General features: G+C 35.1%; 1 protein-coding gene across 1 annotated transcript in view; it reads right to left on the reverse strand.

The window, feature by feature from the left end:
- The window catches only part of ZCWPW2 (zinc finger CW-type and PWWP domain containing 2), an 89,009-nt gene that overhangs the window by 31,981 nt on the left and 36,512 nt on the right, over positions 1 to 20,516 (reverse strand). The window contains 1 exon segment of the mRNA XM_058729661.1: positions 13,026 to 13,072. Within this exon segment, the coding sequence (XP_058585644.1) occupies positions 13,026 to 13,072 (47 nt within the window).

The raw sequence follows: 20,516 nt of genomic DNA on the forward strand, positions 1-20,516 counted from the left end.
TTATAGTACCCATATTACACCTTTGTTCTGGATAAAAGAATGAACATTGAGAGCTTCATTATCTGTTTCTTTGCTCCATCGGCTTGAGTGGTCAAGATAACCAGCCTGATTATCTGACCCACGGACACTGTCAAATCTTCTGAGCCTTTATCCTCAGCATTGCGCAAAAGAAGATGATCTCTCTTCTATGTTGGAATACATAGACTCTACACAAGAGCATAATTAAAAAAATATATTCTTTAAGAAATTTTGTCTAGATCCAAGTCTTTAAATCAACTCTCTGAGGATTTCAGAAGTTGAAATGGAAGACATTCTTGCACTTACATTCATGGGAGGGCATGGAGGATATATCTCCCTTTAATCTGTATGACTCTGTATGTCCCCACTATGTAGGGGGCATACAGATTTAAGATGTGTGCCTAATATATGTATTTCATGATACAGCAAATTATTTTGGGATCAAAGTGAAGGTATTAAATACACAAGCAAAAAGAAAGATAAATATCATTTCAAAGTCATTATAATTTTAAGGGATTAAAAGGTAATAATTTATAGGTCTTCAAGAAGGCAAGAGGGTTGCATTGTCTAATATAAATGAAAAGTTGGAAGGCTTGTTGGAAGAAGCCAAATGTTTATAAATTTGAAATTACAGATGAATTCTAATACGTTATGAGTCAATTCTCCTAATTTTCACTGACATTTTATTTTTTCCAATGATAACTCTTTCCCTTTGCAAATAGAAAAACAGTAGTTATTAATATTAGGCATAGAAAGATCATTTAATATCTAGTGTAATACCTACAGTCCATAAAATACAAACTCATTATTCAAATTCCTATTATACATTAAATCAATAACCACTCTCTATTTATTACTAACATTGTTTTTGGTTTTAATGGAATGGGATAAGGAAGGTGATGGCGGATGAGACATATTCCAAGCTTTCGAAGAAAAACAGATTCATCTTGTATATAGGTTGATGTTGGAGACGTGATCAATGGGTCTCTGAATCAGAAAGAAAAGATAATACTTGTAATGAATATAATCAGCAAAACAAGTGGAAGAAAGCTGCATACCATAACCTTTAGTTCCAAGTAACAAAAAGGACAATACCTAGAAACTTCATGTGATAACCAGGACTCAACATGAAGAGATTTTTGTTCTTAACAAAAGAGCAATCACATTTTGTAGAATTATCTCTATTGCCTTCTGGCTCAACATTAAAATATAGAGTAGAAAACAGAGAGAGTAATAGTTGAAAAGTTTTGAATTTTTTTAAGTATGTAAGAACTCAAATTCCAAGTGAATTAATATTTTGAGTGAATGTTTCAATGGGTATTATGTATACAGAAGCAAAAACTATTCTGTTCAACACTTCTATTATTTTAGTGTCAACATTCAAAATGATACTTTTTGTTTGTTTTCAGTAACTGGGACAAAAACAATTCTTAAAAGAGAGAAAATTATTGATAAACATAAATTTCTGTTTACCAAGTACCACATCTGCGTAACAAACCTTGAATTTTCTCAGATAATCACTGCACTGGAAAAATTACTGGTTTAAGAAGGCATCACCAATATTCCTCTCCACTTGCACCTTCTATAGCACCCCTGAGAACTACAACCCCAACAACAACAGGCAGCCCAACAGCCCTGAGATGGTCAAGATGCCTTGAATAGCCAGCTGCTAGCCAACACATCTTCCACAGCAAGCAAGCCCCGTGAACTTGGAGAATAGCATGCATGACCTTCACACTAGGACACTGTTGCTTCATCTCCAGGGAAGATAAGGCACATTTCCCCCCTACCCCCCAACTCCCACTGACCATCTTATTGGAATGACAAGGAGACAAATTTGGCTAAAGTCAGATCCATGGACTGAAAGTCAAAGCAAAGAAAGAGTTAGGCAACTGGCCTATCTATGGAAAGGTGAACGACACCCACAAAGAATCCAAAAGGAAACCAAATGAGTTTTGAATTCTGACTGTGACTCTTCCCAAGGGGTTCTTCTGCTTACTATTCTTTTCAGAGATTTCTCTCTGCCTGGGGCTAGAAGCCAGCAGTAAGGATCTATTATAATATTTATCTTTGGGGAAAGATGCATATAAAGCTAGTGAATCAAGTGAGTTGCAGTACATGAATTCCATATTAACAGCAAGCTTATTAATTAACACAAATATTTAGACATCTAGTCATAAAATATAAGCAACTTATACTGTAACTGGGCTAATGAAAATTTCCTGCTTTAGTATAAAGAATTTTTGCAATAATTTTAGGGGAAAATATTTTTTTCATCAGAAAATATAATAGCCTAATTTCCTCATACAGAAATGTATAAATCAAGAGAGTGATCATTAATTTTGTCTTTCAAAGTGTTACAAGTTAAAGTCTTGGCATTAATAAAAGCAAAGTGTTAGGACAAAAAGATACCCATACATGCACATTATAATCTCTGTATATAAGCCAAATTAGAAAGCCAAATGACAAAGAGATCCTTTTCCAATTAGTAACAATATCTGAGATAGCCTTAATTAGAAATATATAAAATTTTACACTAAAAAAAAAAACTAAAGAGAAATGAATAGACAGACAGTTATGTTTCTGCATGTGTTTATTTAGTATTATAAACATGTACTTTTTCCCTAAATTAATACAGAGATTTTCTACAATGCCAATCATCATCTCAACAGAATTTTTCTCGGGACTTCACTAAATAACTCTAAAGTTCATTTGTGTGTAGTTGAAGCCTTTATTGTGCCTTTATTGGGGCTGCTAAAGGAAAGGCAAGATAGGGTAGGGTGAACTGTTCAGGATTGGCTAGTTTGAATAATTCTGGAGGGCTCTGGCCTATGGGAATGGTCTCCAGTTGCCTGGTACTTGATTCTGGGATGATTTAGGGCAATGGAAATAATGGCTTCATGTTTCAGAGTTTGGTAAGAAGGTGGTTGAGGGATATGGGTTTGGGACTGGTTGGTTTGCCTATGAAAGATGTACCCTTTGCTACCTAAAAGGGGCAGTCCTTCGCCCATTAGAAAGGTTTTTTTAAATGGCAAAACATCATAATATACAGAAAACATGTACATACATACATACACACACGTATACACAGACACAATACAATCTGAAAAAGTAAACAGACAAAAACCAGGAAAACAATTTTTGAAAAATTACAGTCATGAAGGATCACGAATTCACACATTAAAGATTAACAATAATTAAAGCAATTTGAAATCTGTTTTAAGACCAGATAGATTGGGGCGCCTGGGTGGCTCAGTTGGTTGAGGATTTGACTCTTGATCATGGCTCAGGTCATGATCTCACGGCTGGTGATTTCAAACCCTGCCTTGGGCTCTGTGCTGACAATGCAGAGCCTGCTTGGGATGCTCTCTCTTCCTCTCTCTCTGCCCCTTCCCTGCCTGTGCTGGTGTGTGCATGTTCTCTCCCTCTCTCCCTCTCTCTCTCTCTCTCTCTCTCTCTCTCTCTCTCTCTCTCTCAAAACTAAATAAATAAACTTAAAATACAGAGACCAGATAGATGAATAGATACAGAAATAGGTATTTTGACATGTTAAATGTCATGTGTTACTTTATGAAGAAGATATATTATACACTGTAAAGAAGATTCAAAACAGTAAAGAAGGGAAAGATTACTTGTTAGTCAATAAATGGTATCGGAGGGACACCTGGGTGGCTCAGGTTAAGCATCCGACTCCTGGTTTTGGCTCAGTACATGATCTCATGGTTTCATGAGTTCAAGCCATGTGTCAGGCCCTGCGATGACATTATGGAGCCTTCTTGGGATTCTCTCTCTCCCTCTCTCTCTATCCCTTCCCCACACATACTGTCTCTGTCTCCCTCAAAATAAATAAACTTAAAAAAATTCAATGAATGGTACTGGAATAACTAGTAGTATAGGGGAGGAAAAATGTCTTTTTCCTCTATCTTTCTAAGTTCTCGGTTGGGGCCCCTGTAACCAAAAAATAGATTAACAAGAGAAAAGCATACGGATTTATCTAATTTAAGTTTTATGTGACCTAGGAGCCTTCATTAAGAACATGAAGACCCAAAGAAGCAGTTAAACCTGAGAGTTTTTATGCTACGCTTGAAGAGTGGAAGGTCGTGGGAATATGTGACAGGACAGGAAAGGGTAGGAGCTAATTGCAGTAAACTGTGGGAAGCAGTAAGGCCTATTCCCTCAGATTCCTCTTGGGCTCCCTTTGTCTTCAGAGGCAAGAATGCTCCTTTTCTTCCAGTCTAGGGATGACATCTCACATGAGGCTCTTATAACCTGCTCCAGGGAAAGTCAGAAAATCCTTCCTGCACCTGCCATTTCACAAATTCCTTCTGCTTGAAATACTCAATATACCAAGATGCCATATTTGGGGGTAGCATGTCCTGAACCCCATCATTAGCAAGTTGTGTAAAACTTTTACACCCTATTCTCATACCTCATATAAAAATAAATCCATATTCCCATAATAATAGGAAAATGCATAAAGCTATGAAATGCATAAAGGACATACCACTGTGCTTTGCGCTTTACACAAATTGTCAGAGCAGTCTTACTTTGCAATACTTCCATTCTTCCCACTTACCAGGAGGAGACTGAGAGCTTAGAGGTAAGCAGCTAACTTAAGACCACACTGCTAGAAGGTGACCGAGCCAGGATACCTTGACAGTCTACCTCTAGATGTCCTCTTCCTTACTCACTCTACTGCATTAGTATCTATGAAGTCTATGCTAAGTAATAAATAAAAAATCTCAGAAATGTAGATGTGAGCACACCACATACAAATACTTCTGTATTTCCAGGAAAAAAATGACAGAAAAGCAAGCATATATTGAAACTATGACAAAAAATTAATATTTTCATTACTAGTATATAAAATGTTCATCTAGGGGGGCCTGGGTGGCTCAGTCGGTTAAGTGTCTGACTTCAGCTCAGGTCATGATCTCACAGTCCGTGAGTTCGAGCCCCGCGTCAGGCTCTGTGCTGACAGCTCGGAGCCTGGAGCCTGCTTCGGATTCTGTGTCTCCCTCTCTCTCTTCCCCTCCCCTGCTCATGCTCTGTCTCTCTCTGTCTCAAAAATAAATAAAAACATTTTAAAAAATTAAAAAATAAAAAATAAATAAAATGTTCATATAAATTTGTAAGAAAATATTAAGAACTCAGACACAATTTACCTCAAGTCAAAGAAATGCAAATTAAAAGAATAAAGTATGATGTAACCTGGCAACAAAATCTTTATGTAGTAACACCTGTCAATGACTGTGGCGTTTGCATGCACTGCTGGTGAGACTGAACAACCTGACATGTTCCTCTTTATTGTCCTAGGGATCCTTCTACTGGGAATTATCAGAAGGAAACAAAACATGTGGTGGGAAAGCAAGCAATATTCACAGAGATTTGCATCAAAGTGTGACCAACTGCAATAGGAGAAAGATGAAATGAATCATAACATATTTTAATAAAGGGCAGTCTTTTAAATCATGTCACAAAAGCTCTAAAGTCCTAAAAGAAAAAGTTTTACTATATATAAGCACAGCAAGAGAACTAGAAAAAAACTTAAAAGGAAAACTGAAAAAATGTTTGCAGCATATTAACAAAGTATTAAGGATCAATAACTAAAGAGAGCACCTACAAATCGAGAGAGAGAGAGAGAGAGAGAGAGAGAGAGAGAGAGGCCAGCCTATGGAAGAAACGGGCGGGAGTATAAATAGGCAGTTTTCAGAAGAAATATAATGTCCAATAAGTACATTAAACAATGCTCAACTTCATTAAAATAAAAAAAATAAGTAACAGCAAATGAAAGTAACAATGCCATGTTTTTCACCTTTTAAATATTGGCAAATATGTAAAGATTGGTGATATCTAAAGCTGGCAAGAGAGTGAGAAAAGCATTGGTAAGAATATTCAGATATAGCTGTTTTGAAAAGAATTTGACAGTACTTTACTAGAATTTTTAACTTTTATTTGGAAATAATTTTAGAATTGCAGAAAATTGCATATTAGCTCAAAAGAGTTCCCATATATCCTTCACCCTGCTTCCCCTAATGTTGTTAACATTACACACATCATAGTACAATTATCAAAACAAAAAATTAACATTGCTATAAAATTCTTAACTAAATAAAGATATAATTCAAATTTCATCAGTTTTTCCACTGATGTCCTTTTTTTTGTTTCAGGATCCAACTAGGATCACACATTACGTTTGATTGTTACAGCCTTTTGTTTCCTTCAATATGTAACAATATTTCAATCTTTCCTTATATATAACCAGATTTTAAACACCCACATCATTTACCCGAGCAATTTCACTTACAGGAATTATTCTGCTGAAATTTGTGCACAAATGTGCAAAAATGGACAAGGATGCTTATTTCCAGATTTTGAAATCCTGAAACGTTAGAGGTGAAGTAACAAGCGGGAAGAAAATGACTTATCCTTTCCACTTTAAACACTTTTGTATTCCTTGGTATTTTTTCCCTAGTATGTATTACGTAAGTTTATAATAAAAATACAATAAAACAAATTATAAAGAAAAAAGACTGTTAATGGCTAGAGTTGGCATGTTAAAGCGGTCTCGATATTCTCTTACACTAATAACAGGACAGTAATTGGTAAAATAATGTTGGGGAATATTTTGGATGGGAGATGTTTAACAATTGGCAAAATTTAAAATGTGCCTACTCTTTGAACCAGCAAGCCCTCTTCTAGAAATTTTTAGTGTAGGAATACTTACAGAAACATTTAAAGAGGTTTGTATATAATGATGTTGCTGCATTTTTATTTATAATTTTACTAATTCAGAATCAACCTAAATGTCCAAGAGAGTGTTCTACATGAAGACATTTCCATAAAATTATATGCTATGCTACTGGGTAAGACCTGGTAAATCTCTGACTTGAAAAGATGTCCAAAATATATTATTATTATTATTTTTTTTAATATTTATTTATTTTTGAGACAGGGAGACAGAGTGTGAGCAGGGGAGGGGCAGAGAGAGAGGGAGACGCAGAATCCAAAGCAGGCTCCAGGCTCTGAGATGTCAGCACAGAGCCCAGAGCAGAGCTCTAACCCATGAACTGTGAGATCCTGACCTGAGCCAAAGTTGGACACTTAACCGACGGAGCCCCCCAGGCGCCCCCACAATATATTATTGAATGAAAAAAGTTTAATTCATTTATGTTAATAAAGTACATATATGTATACATATACATATTTTATTTATTCATAAGCATTTATTTGTGCACATGATACATATATCTATACATGCATAAAGTATATAAAACTATTAACAGTTGCTTTTCTTTTAAAATTGAAATTATAGCTGGGAAAGGGTTTATACCTATTTTTTGTGTTTAAAAATTTTTTTTAAATACTTATTTATTTTTGAGAGAGAGACAGCGCTTGAGTGGGGGAGCGACATAGAGAAAGGGAGACACAGAATCTGAAGCAGGGCTTGAAACTATGAAACATAAGATCATGACCTGAGCTGAAGTCGGACGCTTAAGTGACTAAGCCACCCAGGTGCCCCTATTTTTTGTTTTTTCACAATGCTACTTCTCTAATTAAAAACAAAACAAAACAAAACAAAAAACCTCTTAAAAGTAATAAGAATGGTAAAACAACATGAAAAAGATTTGTGATGTAATGCATAAATGAAAACAATAATGGTACATTACTCAATGATTAAAGCCATGCAAATAAACATATGCATATAGAAATAACTGTAAACAAATGCATAAAATTAATTAAAAATTATAATTGAGGGGATGGATTTTGGATGATTTAAAAATTCTGTTCTCCAAATACAATGTTATTATATTACTTCGAAAAAAATTATATTATGATTAAAATGTTGGACTTCCTTTAAAAAAAAGACTTTTACATAATCTTAACTATCTAATAGACTATGATGTTATTATAAGTCTGAAAATTTTAAATATTCTTAAATCCTTCCTATTTCTAAGAAGAAATTAGAGAAGTACTAGGCATTTATTAAACAAGTACCTACTAAAATGTAGTAAACTCTATGCTGTTTTAATTGCTTTTCATGTTAATCTTTATAACAACCATACAAGGTAATTCTTATTGTTCCCAAATCAGAGATTAATCCAATGAGGCACAAAGATGTTAACTTGCCTAAGGTCACACAACTCAGTAGCAGAACTAGCCCTTGAAAGCAGATCTGGTTCATTCATAAGTTCCTACTCCTTCTACCGCAATATACTGTTTCCTGAATCTTTGTTTTTTATATTCAAACATCTCGCAGAACTGTAACAGGCAACACCATCAGCTACTCCACCCATCTTCCCCATACACTACTGTTTTTATTCTTTTATTTCTTTATTTCTTGGGCCAAGTGACCCAGATATTTACTCTGGTCTGCACAAGTCCTTTGACATTCTGAAAGTATTTACTGAGCTGTTATAAATATTTCATGGAATATTAGAGCAGGAAGGGACTTAGGAGAAAATCCAAATCTTCCCCTTCTTTTTTTTTTTTTTTTTTTTTTTTTGCAAGCGGAACTCAGAGGTAGGTGAGACTTACTCTAATTCTTTTTCATTCAGACTGCTGCCATTGGGCAGAGCAGTGGTCAGGTGAAAAGATGGGGCACCTTTACTACTCACCTCTATCTTAACATGTGGCTGAAGAGCTAAAAGAAGGGGCCTATGGGAATGGCAGAGGCTTGCAGATAGAGCTCTCATACTTACCCAAGAAGCACTTTCCTAATAGGCACTTAGGAACAGTATTCAAGGTGGGAACATTCTTATACCTTGGTTCAAACAGGTTGTAAAGACTGCCTCTACAACTCAGCACAGGCCAACACCTAACTTTGACAACTTATTCCTCAAGGTCATTTCATGATTCAAGGGAGGCAAGTGACACTGTGGTTAGCTTTAATCTATCAAGCCCATTTGGGGAATTTATCCTATAAAAATAATGGCATCAGTATTTTAAAATATATACATAAAGATGTTTATTAAAGCATTGCATGTAGCAGTATCAAACCACAACAGCAACTTGAAAAACTCCCAAACATTCATCAATATAGAACTCACTGATTAAAACTGATATATCTGTTATGGTATGCTATGTAGAAGGCTAAAAACAGATCTGTATCTGCTTAAGTAGTTAAATCTGTAGAATAATATATATAATAAGATCTCATTGTTGTAAAAACAAGACAATCACAAAGCATTTATACATGTACATATATACCTCTGTTTATATAAATAAAGAAAATAGACTATTAAGACTTGCAACCCAGGGTAAGGGGCTGTACAGAAAACTACCTTACTTGTTTTTATCATTCATCTTTGTAATGTAGTTTTTGCAGTGGTGAACATCCCTATGCCTATTTTCTTTATTCATTAACCACAGACAACAATGATTACCTCACATAATTGTTGTTGAATCAAATGAAGTAACGTATGTGTATCCCTGGCCTTTGTAGGCACTTAACACATCATATTGTTATTTTTTTAAATTTTTATTTATTTAATTTTGAGAGAAAAGACAGAGCACGAGCAGGGGAGGGGCAGAGAGAAGGAGATACAGAATCTGAAGCAGGCTCCAGGCTCTGAGCTGTCAGCACAGAGCCTGACGCAGGGCTCCAACCCACGAATTGCGAGATCATGACCTGAGCCGAAGTCAGTTGCTTAACCGACTGAGCCACCCAGGTGCCCCAAAACAGTTCTATCTTTAAAAAAAATACTGTCTTCGATATCCATAGATCCAAATATATAAAAAAATAAAAGCTACCATATTAGTTGAAATTAACACTCAAACTCTAATAGGACTAGCTTGCTAAACTTTAATAAGAACTAAGAAAAACTAAGATTAAGTAAAATTATCTAAGGAGCACTGTGGGTGTATGGCAAATTCCTTAACTTCTCTAACTATAAATGATCTCCTTTGTAAGATGATGATGATAATGTCTGCTATGCCTTCTTCCCAAATAATCTCAATATGTAAATATTTAAACATAGATTTCTTATCACTATTGTAAAGTGTTTACAAACGGAAAGGGTAGCAATACTATGAAATATTTCTAAATGTTTATTTTTTTGAAATACAAACAGATCAATACATTTCATTTATCTGTGTTTAGTAATGTTTGATTTTAAGACTGCTAAAAATCATCTCAAATTTCCTATTACAGATTTATAAATGTTTTCCATGATTTCTCAGTAACTGCACTTCTATTCTTACAGCTAAATATATACTTAAATACATTACAATATGTTGAATAGAAAATAAGTAAATTATTCAATAATTTCAAGAACAATGTGTTTATTCCACTCCATAAAAAGCCTGCACTTGCATGCAGTTTCTTAACAATACAGTATTGTAAATGTAGATTCTCTTCCTTATGATTTTAACATTTTGTTTTCTCTAGCTTAATGTATTGTAAAAATATAGTATATATTACATATAACATACAGAAATCTGTATTAATCGATTATTTACGTTTTTAGTAAGGCCTTCAGTTGACAATAGCTATTAGTAGTTAAGTTTTGGGGGAGTCAGAAGTTATACATGGGTTTCTGACTATAGTGGTCAGTGCCCCAAACCTCTGTTGTTCAAGGGTCAATTGTATCTCTGTAGTTTGCTGAGTCTAGCAGCACATTAAAAAATCATGCCAAATGTTAGACAGTTTTTGTGAAATAGTTCTGTTCCATGCATTGCAAGATATCTAGTTTCCTTAACCTTTGGCCAACAAAATGCCCTGTATTCCCCAAATTACTATAACCCAAGACACTTCTACAAATTCCTAACATATCTCATAGGGAGATGTCTCTCAAATTATCTGTGTTAAAGGACGTTTTGTCCCTAATTTGCCTAAGATCTATACTTCTATACAAAATTAAAAACAGAAACAAGTTACTAGGAAAAAAGTGAAATAGAAAACAAATATAAAATGTAAGTTCTATTTTATCATTACATTCAACAGAAAAAATGACCCTGTGGAATTACAATACAAGTTTCTAAATGGTTCCTCTCATTTTTGGCTTTTATCTCATTGCAGACCAATAATAAATAGTTTGCAGACCAGCTCTGGTCCATGGACCACACTTTAAATAGCACTGTCCTAAAGACAGTAGTATAGCTTTCACTGAGAATCACTGGTAAAAATAAAACAGTATATAAAAATGTTAGTTATTATCCTTATCATTTTTTATTCTAAATATCCTTTAGCTGAGACTAAAATAAACAATTCTACCCACATTAACAATCCTATCTCAAAAATTCCTGTCTAAATCTTCAGACATACACACAAGTCCTATTTCCTCGTTTGTTTTTAAACGCTTATGTATTTACTTAGAGAGAGAGAGAGAGAGAGAGAGAGAGAGAGCGCACTCCCGTGCAGGCAGGGGAGGGGCTGAGAGAAAGGGAGAGAGAGAATCCCAAGTAGACTCTGTGTTGTCAGCACAGAGCTCAACGTAGGGCTCAATTCCACAAACTGAGATCGTCCTGCGTCAAAATCAAGAGTTGGACGCTCAACCGACTGAGCCACCCAGGCACCCCTTCTTTCTTTTTTAAAAGGCAACCTTGTCTTCTATGATATTGACTTCCTCTCTGCAAAGGTGCAGCAACATTATTTAGCCAGTGAAAAGTACAGACTACTTTTACAAGTCAAAAAGCAGAAGAGTTGATTTTAAAAAAGGCCCATGACCTATATACATACTCGGAATATAAAAACAACACTTACTTCCTTGCCTGTTCATCTATAGGTTTGTGTCCAACATCTTTTCTGTTCTTCCAGGTTACACTCAACCTTTCCTGGGTCCACCCTGCACCAACACCACCATTCAACACAGGAAATACTACAGGGATAGGCTTTTCTTTCAATCACAGTTCTTTTTATGACACCAATATATTATTTGTCTAAAAGAATTTGTTTTAAGAATTGGCTCTTTCTCTTTTTTCAGTAGTGTCCTGTTAAGAATACTGTCACTTGAGGAGAATGTCAAAGGTTCATCCTATCCCAATCAAGTTTTGACAATAGGTAGAGTTAAACATCTTCCTGCATATACAAATTGATGTGTTAGAATTCTTTTAAAATGCTCTTGACTTCACAAACTTTAGGGGTGCCAGGGTGGTTCAGTTGGTTAAGCGTCCAACTTCGGCTCAGGTCATGATCTCACAGTTCGTGAGTTCCAGCCCTGCCTTGGGCTCTGTGCAGACAACTCAGACCCTAGAGCCTGCTTCAGATTCTGTGTCTCCGTTTCTCTCTCTGCCCCTCCTCTGCTTGCACTCCATCTCTCTCTCTCCATCTCTCTCTCTCTCTCTCTCAAAAGTAAACATTAAAAAATAAAAAAAAAATTTATTCAAAGATTCTATGTTTAGATTTATACAAATGGCTGATACTGTTCTCAACTTCAAGGTAAAGTCCATATTAAGCTGTGAATTTTAATTATTTAAATCGTCCACGAGATTGCACACATTCCAATAACATGGTATACAAAAAATATTTTAGTATAGGAGAGTATGTTTGTGAAATACAACTTTTAAAAACATTTTTTTTAATGTTTATTTATTTTTGAAAGACAGAGAGAGACAGAGCATGAGTGGGGGAGAAGCAGAAAGAAAGGGAGACACAGAACCCAAAGCAGGCTCCAGGCTGTGAGCTGTCAGCACAGAGCCTGACGTGGGGTGCAAACCCACAAACCGTGAGATCATGACCTGAGCTGAAGTCAGACACTTAACTGACTGAGCCACCCAGGAACCCCTGTATGTGAAATATAAATAAAAGCAATTACTTACTTGTTAACTTTAAATATTGCTATCATTCTAATTCCTCATAAGTCTGTAACACTGATGTAAGTAATCATAAAAATTAAATTCCTAGTGTTAACCTAAAAAAGGAAAAATGCACTCAACTAACATTTAGAAGAAAATACTGATTATATGTCATTTTGCTTTTAAATATTAATTCAATTTTCTTTTAAAAATAGCTTTAATCAAATGGAATTTGAAGTCTGCATATTTTATATAATGAAACATGATCTTACCCTTTTCTTGGCTACCACAGCAACTTTGCCATCTGCTTTGGATTTATCTGTAAGATAATAAAGTATGGCTGTTTCAAAAAAAGTGCCTACACTCCTGTTCAAATAAATGCAACATTATACAGTTAGAATTTTCTACTTTCTCATGCTGTGATATGTGTTTTCAATGATTTTTTAATCATAATGCTATTAAACTCAACTTCTCCAAGTTGAGTATAACAAAATAATCCAAAGGTAATAATATCAGGGATCCGCATAGTTATTTGACAAGCCTCCTCCCTTAAATCTAATTGGTTGGCGGCTGACTGAGCCACCCAGTTGCCTGTTGTGTTTACTTATTTTTTTTTTTAATTTTTTTTTCAACGTTTTTTATTTATTTTTGGGACAGAGAGAGACAGAGCATGAACGGGGGAGGGGCAGAGAGAGAGGGAGACACAGAATCGGAAACAGGCTCCAGGCTCCGAGCCATCAGCCCAGAGCCTGACGCGGGGCTCGAACTCACAGACCGCGAGATCGTGACCTGGCTGAAGTCGGACGCTTAACCGACTGCGCCACCCAGGCGCCCCTGTGTTTACTTATTTTTGAGGGAGAGAGAGAGAGAGAGAGAGAGCAAGCAGGGGAGGTGCAGAGAGAGAGGAAGACACAAAATCCAAAGCATGTTCCAGGCTCTGAACTGTCAGCACAGAATCAGATGCAGGGCTCAAACTTGTGAACAGCAAGATCATGACCTGAGCCAAAGTCAGATGCTTAACTGACTGAACCACCCAGGTGCCCCTAAAACTCTCATTGGCTTCTAATCACACTTATAAAATCCAAGCATTTCAACATGGCATGTAAGAAACTGTATTTAATAAGAAATGTATTCAGGTCTTTGCTCGAACATCACTCCTTCAGAATAGACTTCTTTGACCACCTTCTCTAAAATAAATAGCTGGTTCACAGGAAAAAAAAAAAAAATCTAATTGGTTGGCTGGATGTTTCCAAGTTAGCAACTAGTGTATCTTATTCCAGGTTCTGGTCAGCTAATGTGCTCTGGAGTATACAGGACCTGGAATGAAATCCCAGCTATCTCCACTTGCACATCTACTCTATGCCAGACATGGATAAAGGCCTTACATAGACAATCTCTTATTTAAACCTCATGATAAACTTGCAAAAAAGTATGTAGTCCATTTCCCAGCTAAGAAAGTTAAGGCTAAGTACCCTGCCTGAGGCCATGCAGTGGGGCAAGACCCATCTGACTGCAAGTGTTTAATCTTTATGTCTGCAGCTTCCATGCGGGACCCTTAAGCAACACTCAGCAAGGAGGATGATAAACAAATAGCACGTAGAAAACTATGTTAAGATATAATTTTGATATATGTAAAACTGTGCGTGTGAATTAGTAAAACTTATTGGCAATAATAATTAAGAAATTGTATTTTTTATGGGTTCAATGTAGAATTCCAACGAAATGAGTTGTACATAAATTTTTATTCACACATACGTTTTATTAACCTTAATATTGTGGTAATGAAAAATGAAGAGAATTATGGACATTAATAATAAGGTTTTAGGGTTACATTTAACATTAAAAAATACCCAAAAATTTAATTTATCAATGTAGGACTATAATTCACAATGAAAACTTAAAACAAACAAAGAGAATAAATATCCATGGATGTGACAGTAAATAAATGCTGCCTATCTAAAAGCAAATTTTGCAGTAAAAAATTATTGGCATAAAGCATACAAATCCAGAGAAGCAGGTTATTATATTTATGCCTATAATTAGTTGGCCACATGTAAACTGTCCTCTTTCCTATGTTCAGCTGTGTGCTTGAAATAATCCCTTCTTCTGGAATACCCTTTTTCTCCCCACTGATGAATGTATAAGACCATCCACTGTCACAGAAAATTCTTCCAACTAGGAGAAATAACCACCTTTGTTGCAAAACCACAGTCATGACAGGACACAGAACTTTCTTCCTTGTCTTATGGTTACTTCTATATACGGTCAAAGCACCCTACAAGACTAGAATGTGCCTTAAAGTCAGGGGCCAAGTTTTGTATGCAGTAGGTGCTCAATTTTTTTTATAATTAATAAATGTACATGTATCTTATTCAAAATCTCACATGGATCTGAAATACACATTTTACCTGAACAAATTAATATAACTTACGAGTTAAAATACATAGAACATTTACATGGTGTAAGTGACTATACTAGACAATGTAAGATATAAAACACCATATATGTTCTCAGACCCTTAGTTTCTTTATTGATAAACCAGGAGTAATAATTATTACCTTATTGGTATATTGTAAGATTCAAGTAACAGAATTTATGTAAATAAAACTCCTAAAACAATGTGTGGTAGATAATAGATTATTAACAATGTTCTTTTACAATTAGCTAATAAAGACATTCTGGGGTATGGGTGCATGTGTGTGAGAGAGAGAGAGAGACAGAGACACATACAGAGAGATCTTAACCCTTGCAATACTAGGAAAAATAGGTTAGTGATTATACATGTCACTGTTGTATCATCTTGTTAAGTGATTCCATCATTCTACCATTTAAATAATTGTTTTAGTCTTTTTAACATAGTTGGGAATAAACTGATGAGTAATGATAAAATAGCAAAGATTAGTAAAATTCCATAATGCATTTCAGATTTACAAAAGAGCCCTGATGATAATTACAAGATAGAATAAATTTTGTTGTATCTAAAATTTTTTTCTCTTTCTTCTTTTGAAGACCTCTAATAACAATGAAACTCATGATGAAATATCAATCTGTACATGCAGTTGAAAATGCACATAAAAGAAACTCAAAACTAAAATTGATCCAATGGACCCTGGTCATATACTGGTCTTTTTTCCAGTTAGTGAAAAAAGAATACAATTTTGTTATTTTTCTCCTCAAAATATACATCATTCTTATGTAAAATTTCCAGTAGGGAGACACATTTGGAACAGAAATATCCAAACTGTTGTTCAAGGAACTTTTTATGTTGAAACGTTGCACAACCATCTCCCAGTGCAATATAGAAGTGTTTCGGGGGTAACAACAGCCACTCTGATTTTCAAAGGGATTTGCCAAAGGGCAAGTCTGATGTAATGCTGAAAAACATTACAATCATTAGCAATTTTCCTATTAATAACAGTAGGTCCGTGTTCAACTTCAGCAACATTAAACACTTTCTAAGAGCTGAATTTTCCCTAGTGAGAAAGGTTTAATTTCCTCCCTTCAGAAATCTCTGCATGTAGGGACCCTCACACAGAGTGAAAAGCAGTTAACAGGAAATGTAGATTTGGATAATTAAAAGGGCCTTCACTCCTCTTCTGGGCTACATCCATATCATCGTTTTAAAGTGCAAAAGAGGAGCTGCAGGTAGAAAATGAAAATGTTCCGAATCAGTAGAGGTGGTTATGCCTCATGACTCATAACAGATGTTAAATTTTTTTTTATTTACAACCGTATTAGAAAGGAGTACAAATATTAACATAAATCAGTGGCTTCTTTTTTAAAAAAAATATTTTTTAAAGCTTATCCATTGATGGCCTCAGAAAATCTGTTAGTATATGCTTCTTTAAAGGTGACAGCTGAAAGCATGTTCTTAAAAAGGTAGAGGATATTCCAGTTTCCGATCTGGCATGTAAAGAGCTTAGAAGTCACACTCCATCCTCACAACAGGTAAAAAGCTGAACAAATTGAAAATCAATAACTCTTCTTAGATCCCTTAGAGAAATGAGGTCACAGGGCAAACCGCGGCCCCCAAATTTGGAGAGACAGGTGAATACAAAGAATCACAACTTAATGGAGCAGAAACCTCCACAGGAACTAGTGCTGGGGTAGGAACACATGAACTGTAATTGATGAATTGCTGGAGCCTCAATGTGAACAAGCCTGAGAGAGAAAAATTCTTGGGGGACCCAGTCATGCAGGAGGGAGGCACACTTTTATGCATTTACCTCCAGGAGCTATATCGGGCTCTCATAATAAAGACTGGAGAAAAACACCTTTGCACTTCCTCAGTGGGAAGAAAAAAGTAACCATTTTGAAATATGCCAGAGCATTCAGTTCTTAGCCGTTTGCTTTGAAGAGAAACTATTTTACCAGAGCTTAACCTATTCTGGTTTTCTCTGAGCCTGACCAATTAGTGGGGGAGGGAAATACCCAAATCAAGCATTCTATGGTTTTCCACGCAAGGGAAGGGAAATACCAACTCGGGATCCCCTCTATCCATTATGTACCATGTAAGGGGGTGAAAAAAAATGGGAAGCACTTGTACAGTTCAAAGCCCAGGACTAAGACCTAATCATAGAACTATAGAATGCTTGGAGCATCTGGGTGACTCAGTTGGTTAGGATTCAACTCTTGATCTTGGCTCAGGTCATGGTCTAATGGTTCATGAGATTGAGCTCTGTGTCAAGCTCTGTACTGACAGTGCAGAGCCTGCTTGGGATTCTCTCTCTCCCTCTCTCTCTCTCTCTGCCCCCCCGCCCCACACTAGCACTCTCTCTCTCTCTCTCTCAAAACAAACAAACAAACAAACAAACAAATATAGAATGCCTTCCCTAGTCCCACATGCCTTACCACTACACTGCTAAAGGTCTCGCTACCACAGTTTCCATTAACTGGTACATCATGTTTGTCTTTCCACAAAAAATACAAAGCATACGAAAAGCAAAAAACAGTCTGAAGTGACAGAGCAAGTATCAAAAGCAGACCCATGTATGTCAGAGATGTTGGAATGATCAGATTGTGAATTTAAAACAAGTATGCTTAATACAGTAAGGGCTTTAGCGTTAGAAGTAGGCAACATTCAAGAACAAGTGGGTATTGTAAGTAGAGACATGGAAATTCTAAGAAATAATAAAAAAGAGGTGCTGGGGATTAAAAATGCTGTAACAGAAATGCAGAATACCTTTGACAGGTTTTATATCACTAGATTGGACACAGTTGAGGAAAGAATCTGTGAGCTTGAGGATATATTAATAGAAACTTCTAAAACTGAAAGCAAAGAGAAAAAAGATTGGAAAACAAAAGAACAGAATATCCAAGATCAATGGGAAAACCACAAAAGTATAATATATGTGTAATGGGAATACCAGACAGAAAAGAAAGAGAAAGGAACAGAAGAAATATTGGAAGCAATAATGACTGAGAATTTCCCCCGATTTAACGTCAGATACCGAATAATGATCCAGGAAGCTCAGAGAACAAGCAGTATAAATGCCAAAGGTAAGCGGTAAGCAAAGATAAAGGAAAATTATTGAAAGAAGCCTGGGGGAGGGTGGTGTGCCTTATCTGTAAAGGAGCAGATAGAATTTCATCCAATTCTCCTCAGAACTTGTGAGAACAAGAGGAGAATGAGTGAAATACTTAGTGTTGTGAGAGAAAAACCCACCAAATTAGAATTCAGTACCCTGTGAAATTATCCTTCAAAAATAAAGGCATATATATTTTGTCAGGCAAAGAAAAATTGAGGGAATTTGTTACCAGTAGATTTACCTTACAAGAAATGTTAAAAGAGAGAGGAAAATGATGTAGAGTAGAAACTTGTATCTACATAAAGAAAGGAACAGCATCAGGGAATGACTAAGTGAAGGTAAAATATAAACTTTTAATTTTCTTATTCTTTAACTGAAAACAATGTGTTCAAAATAGTAATAACAGCAACAATATGTTCAATTTAGGAAAACCATCTCCTTAAAAAGTTTTTTTTCTTAAAGAAACTTAAAAAGAAAGCATAATTGATATGCTAAGAAAGAAAACAGAATTATATAAAATGTTCAGTTAAACTACAAAAGGCAGAAAAAGAGTGAAAGAAAAAATAGGAGCAAAGAAAAACAAATGGAAAACAGTAACACATATGGTAGCTATTAATTCAACTATATCAATAACTATTTTAAATTTCAGTGTCTAATTATACCAATTAAAAAACAAAGACTGTTAGAGTGGATCAACTATATGCTGTCTACAAAAAAACTCACTTTAACTACAAAGACACACAGAGGTTAAAAGTAGAAAAATAGAGATATAGCATGTTAACACTAATTAAAAGAAAGCTATATTAATTTCAGACAGAGAATGCTTCAGAGCAAGGAAAGTTATCAGGGATAAAGAGAATATTAATTAATAATACAGTGGTTACTACTCCAAGAAGACATAATGATTATTAATATAAATGTGGCTAACAACAGTGTCAAAGCATGTAACACAAAAATTGATAGAACTCAAGGAAAATACATAGACCCATTATGATAATTAGAGACTTTATCAGAAAAGGCAGGAAATCAGTCAGGACATACAGTAGTTCCCCTTTATCTGTAGAGGATATGTTCCAAGACCCCCAGTAGACACCTGAAACCATGGATAGTAGTAATAAAACCTATATATACTGATTTTTTCCTATATATACATAGTCCTGATACAGTTTAATTTATAAGTTAGGCAGGGTAAGAGATCTTAATACAATAGAATAATTATAACCATATGCACTGATAAAAATTATGTGAATGTGGTCTCTCAAAATCTCTTATTGTAATGTACTCATCCTTCTTGTTATATGAGATAAAATGCCTGCATGATGAGATGAAGTGAGGTGAATGACAGAGGCATTGTGACATACTGTTACGCTACTACTGACCTTCTGATGAAACATCAAAGGAGGATCACCTGCTTCTAGGCCACAGCTGACCACGGATAACTAAAACTGTAGAAAGTGAAACTGCATATAAGAGGAAACTATTGTACTTTGAACTCAACACCATCAATTGACTGAATATAATCTACACCTACAGACTACAACCTCAGTAGCAGAATACACATTCTTCTCATGCTCACTTGGAACATTCACCAAGATTGACTATGTTTTGGGCCATAAAATACTCCCTAACTCACTTTTGAAAACAGATATCATACAATAGTCTGCTCTCAGACCACAGTGGAATTAAACTAGATAACAAAACAAAACAAAACAAACAAACAAACAAAAAAACCCCAGAAAGATAACTATAAAACCCTCTAAATACTTGGAGATTAAACAACACATTTCTAAATAACATATGGGTCAAAAAACAAATCTTAAGAGAAATTTTAAAATACTTTGGACTAAATGAAAATGAAAATAAAGTTTATGAAAATTTGTAAGATGCAGTAAAAGCAGTATTTAGAGAGGAATTTACAGCATTAAAATGTGTATATTATGAAAAAACAAAGACCCAAAATCAATAAACTAAGCTTCCATCTTAGGAAACTAGAAAAAGAAAAGCAAGTTAAAATATGAAGTATGCACAAAAAATAAAAATTAGGGCAGAAACCAATGAGATTGAAAACAGGAAATCAATTGAGGAAATAAAACAAAAAGCTGTTTCTTTGAAAAGATTAATAAAAATAAGACACTAGCCAGGCTAACTAGAAAAAAAGGACAGAAAACATAAATTACTAACATCAAAAATTAAAGAGAGGGCATCATTACAGATGTGAAGATATTAAAAGGATAA

The sequence above is a fragment of the Neofelis nebulosa genome, chromosome 5, assembly GCF_028018385.1.
Source record: "Neofelis nebulosa isolate mNeoNeb1 chromosome 5, mNeoNeb1.pri, whole genome shotgun sequence".
Taxonomy (NCBI): Eukaryota; Metazoa; Chordata; class Mammalia; order Carnivora; family Felidae; genus Neofelis; species Neofelis nebulosa.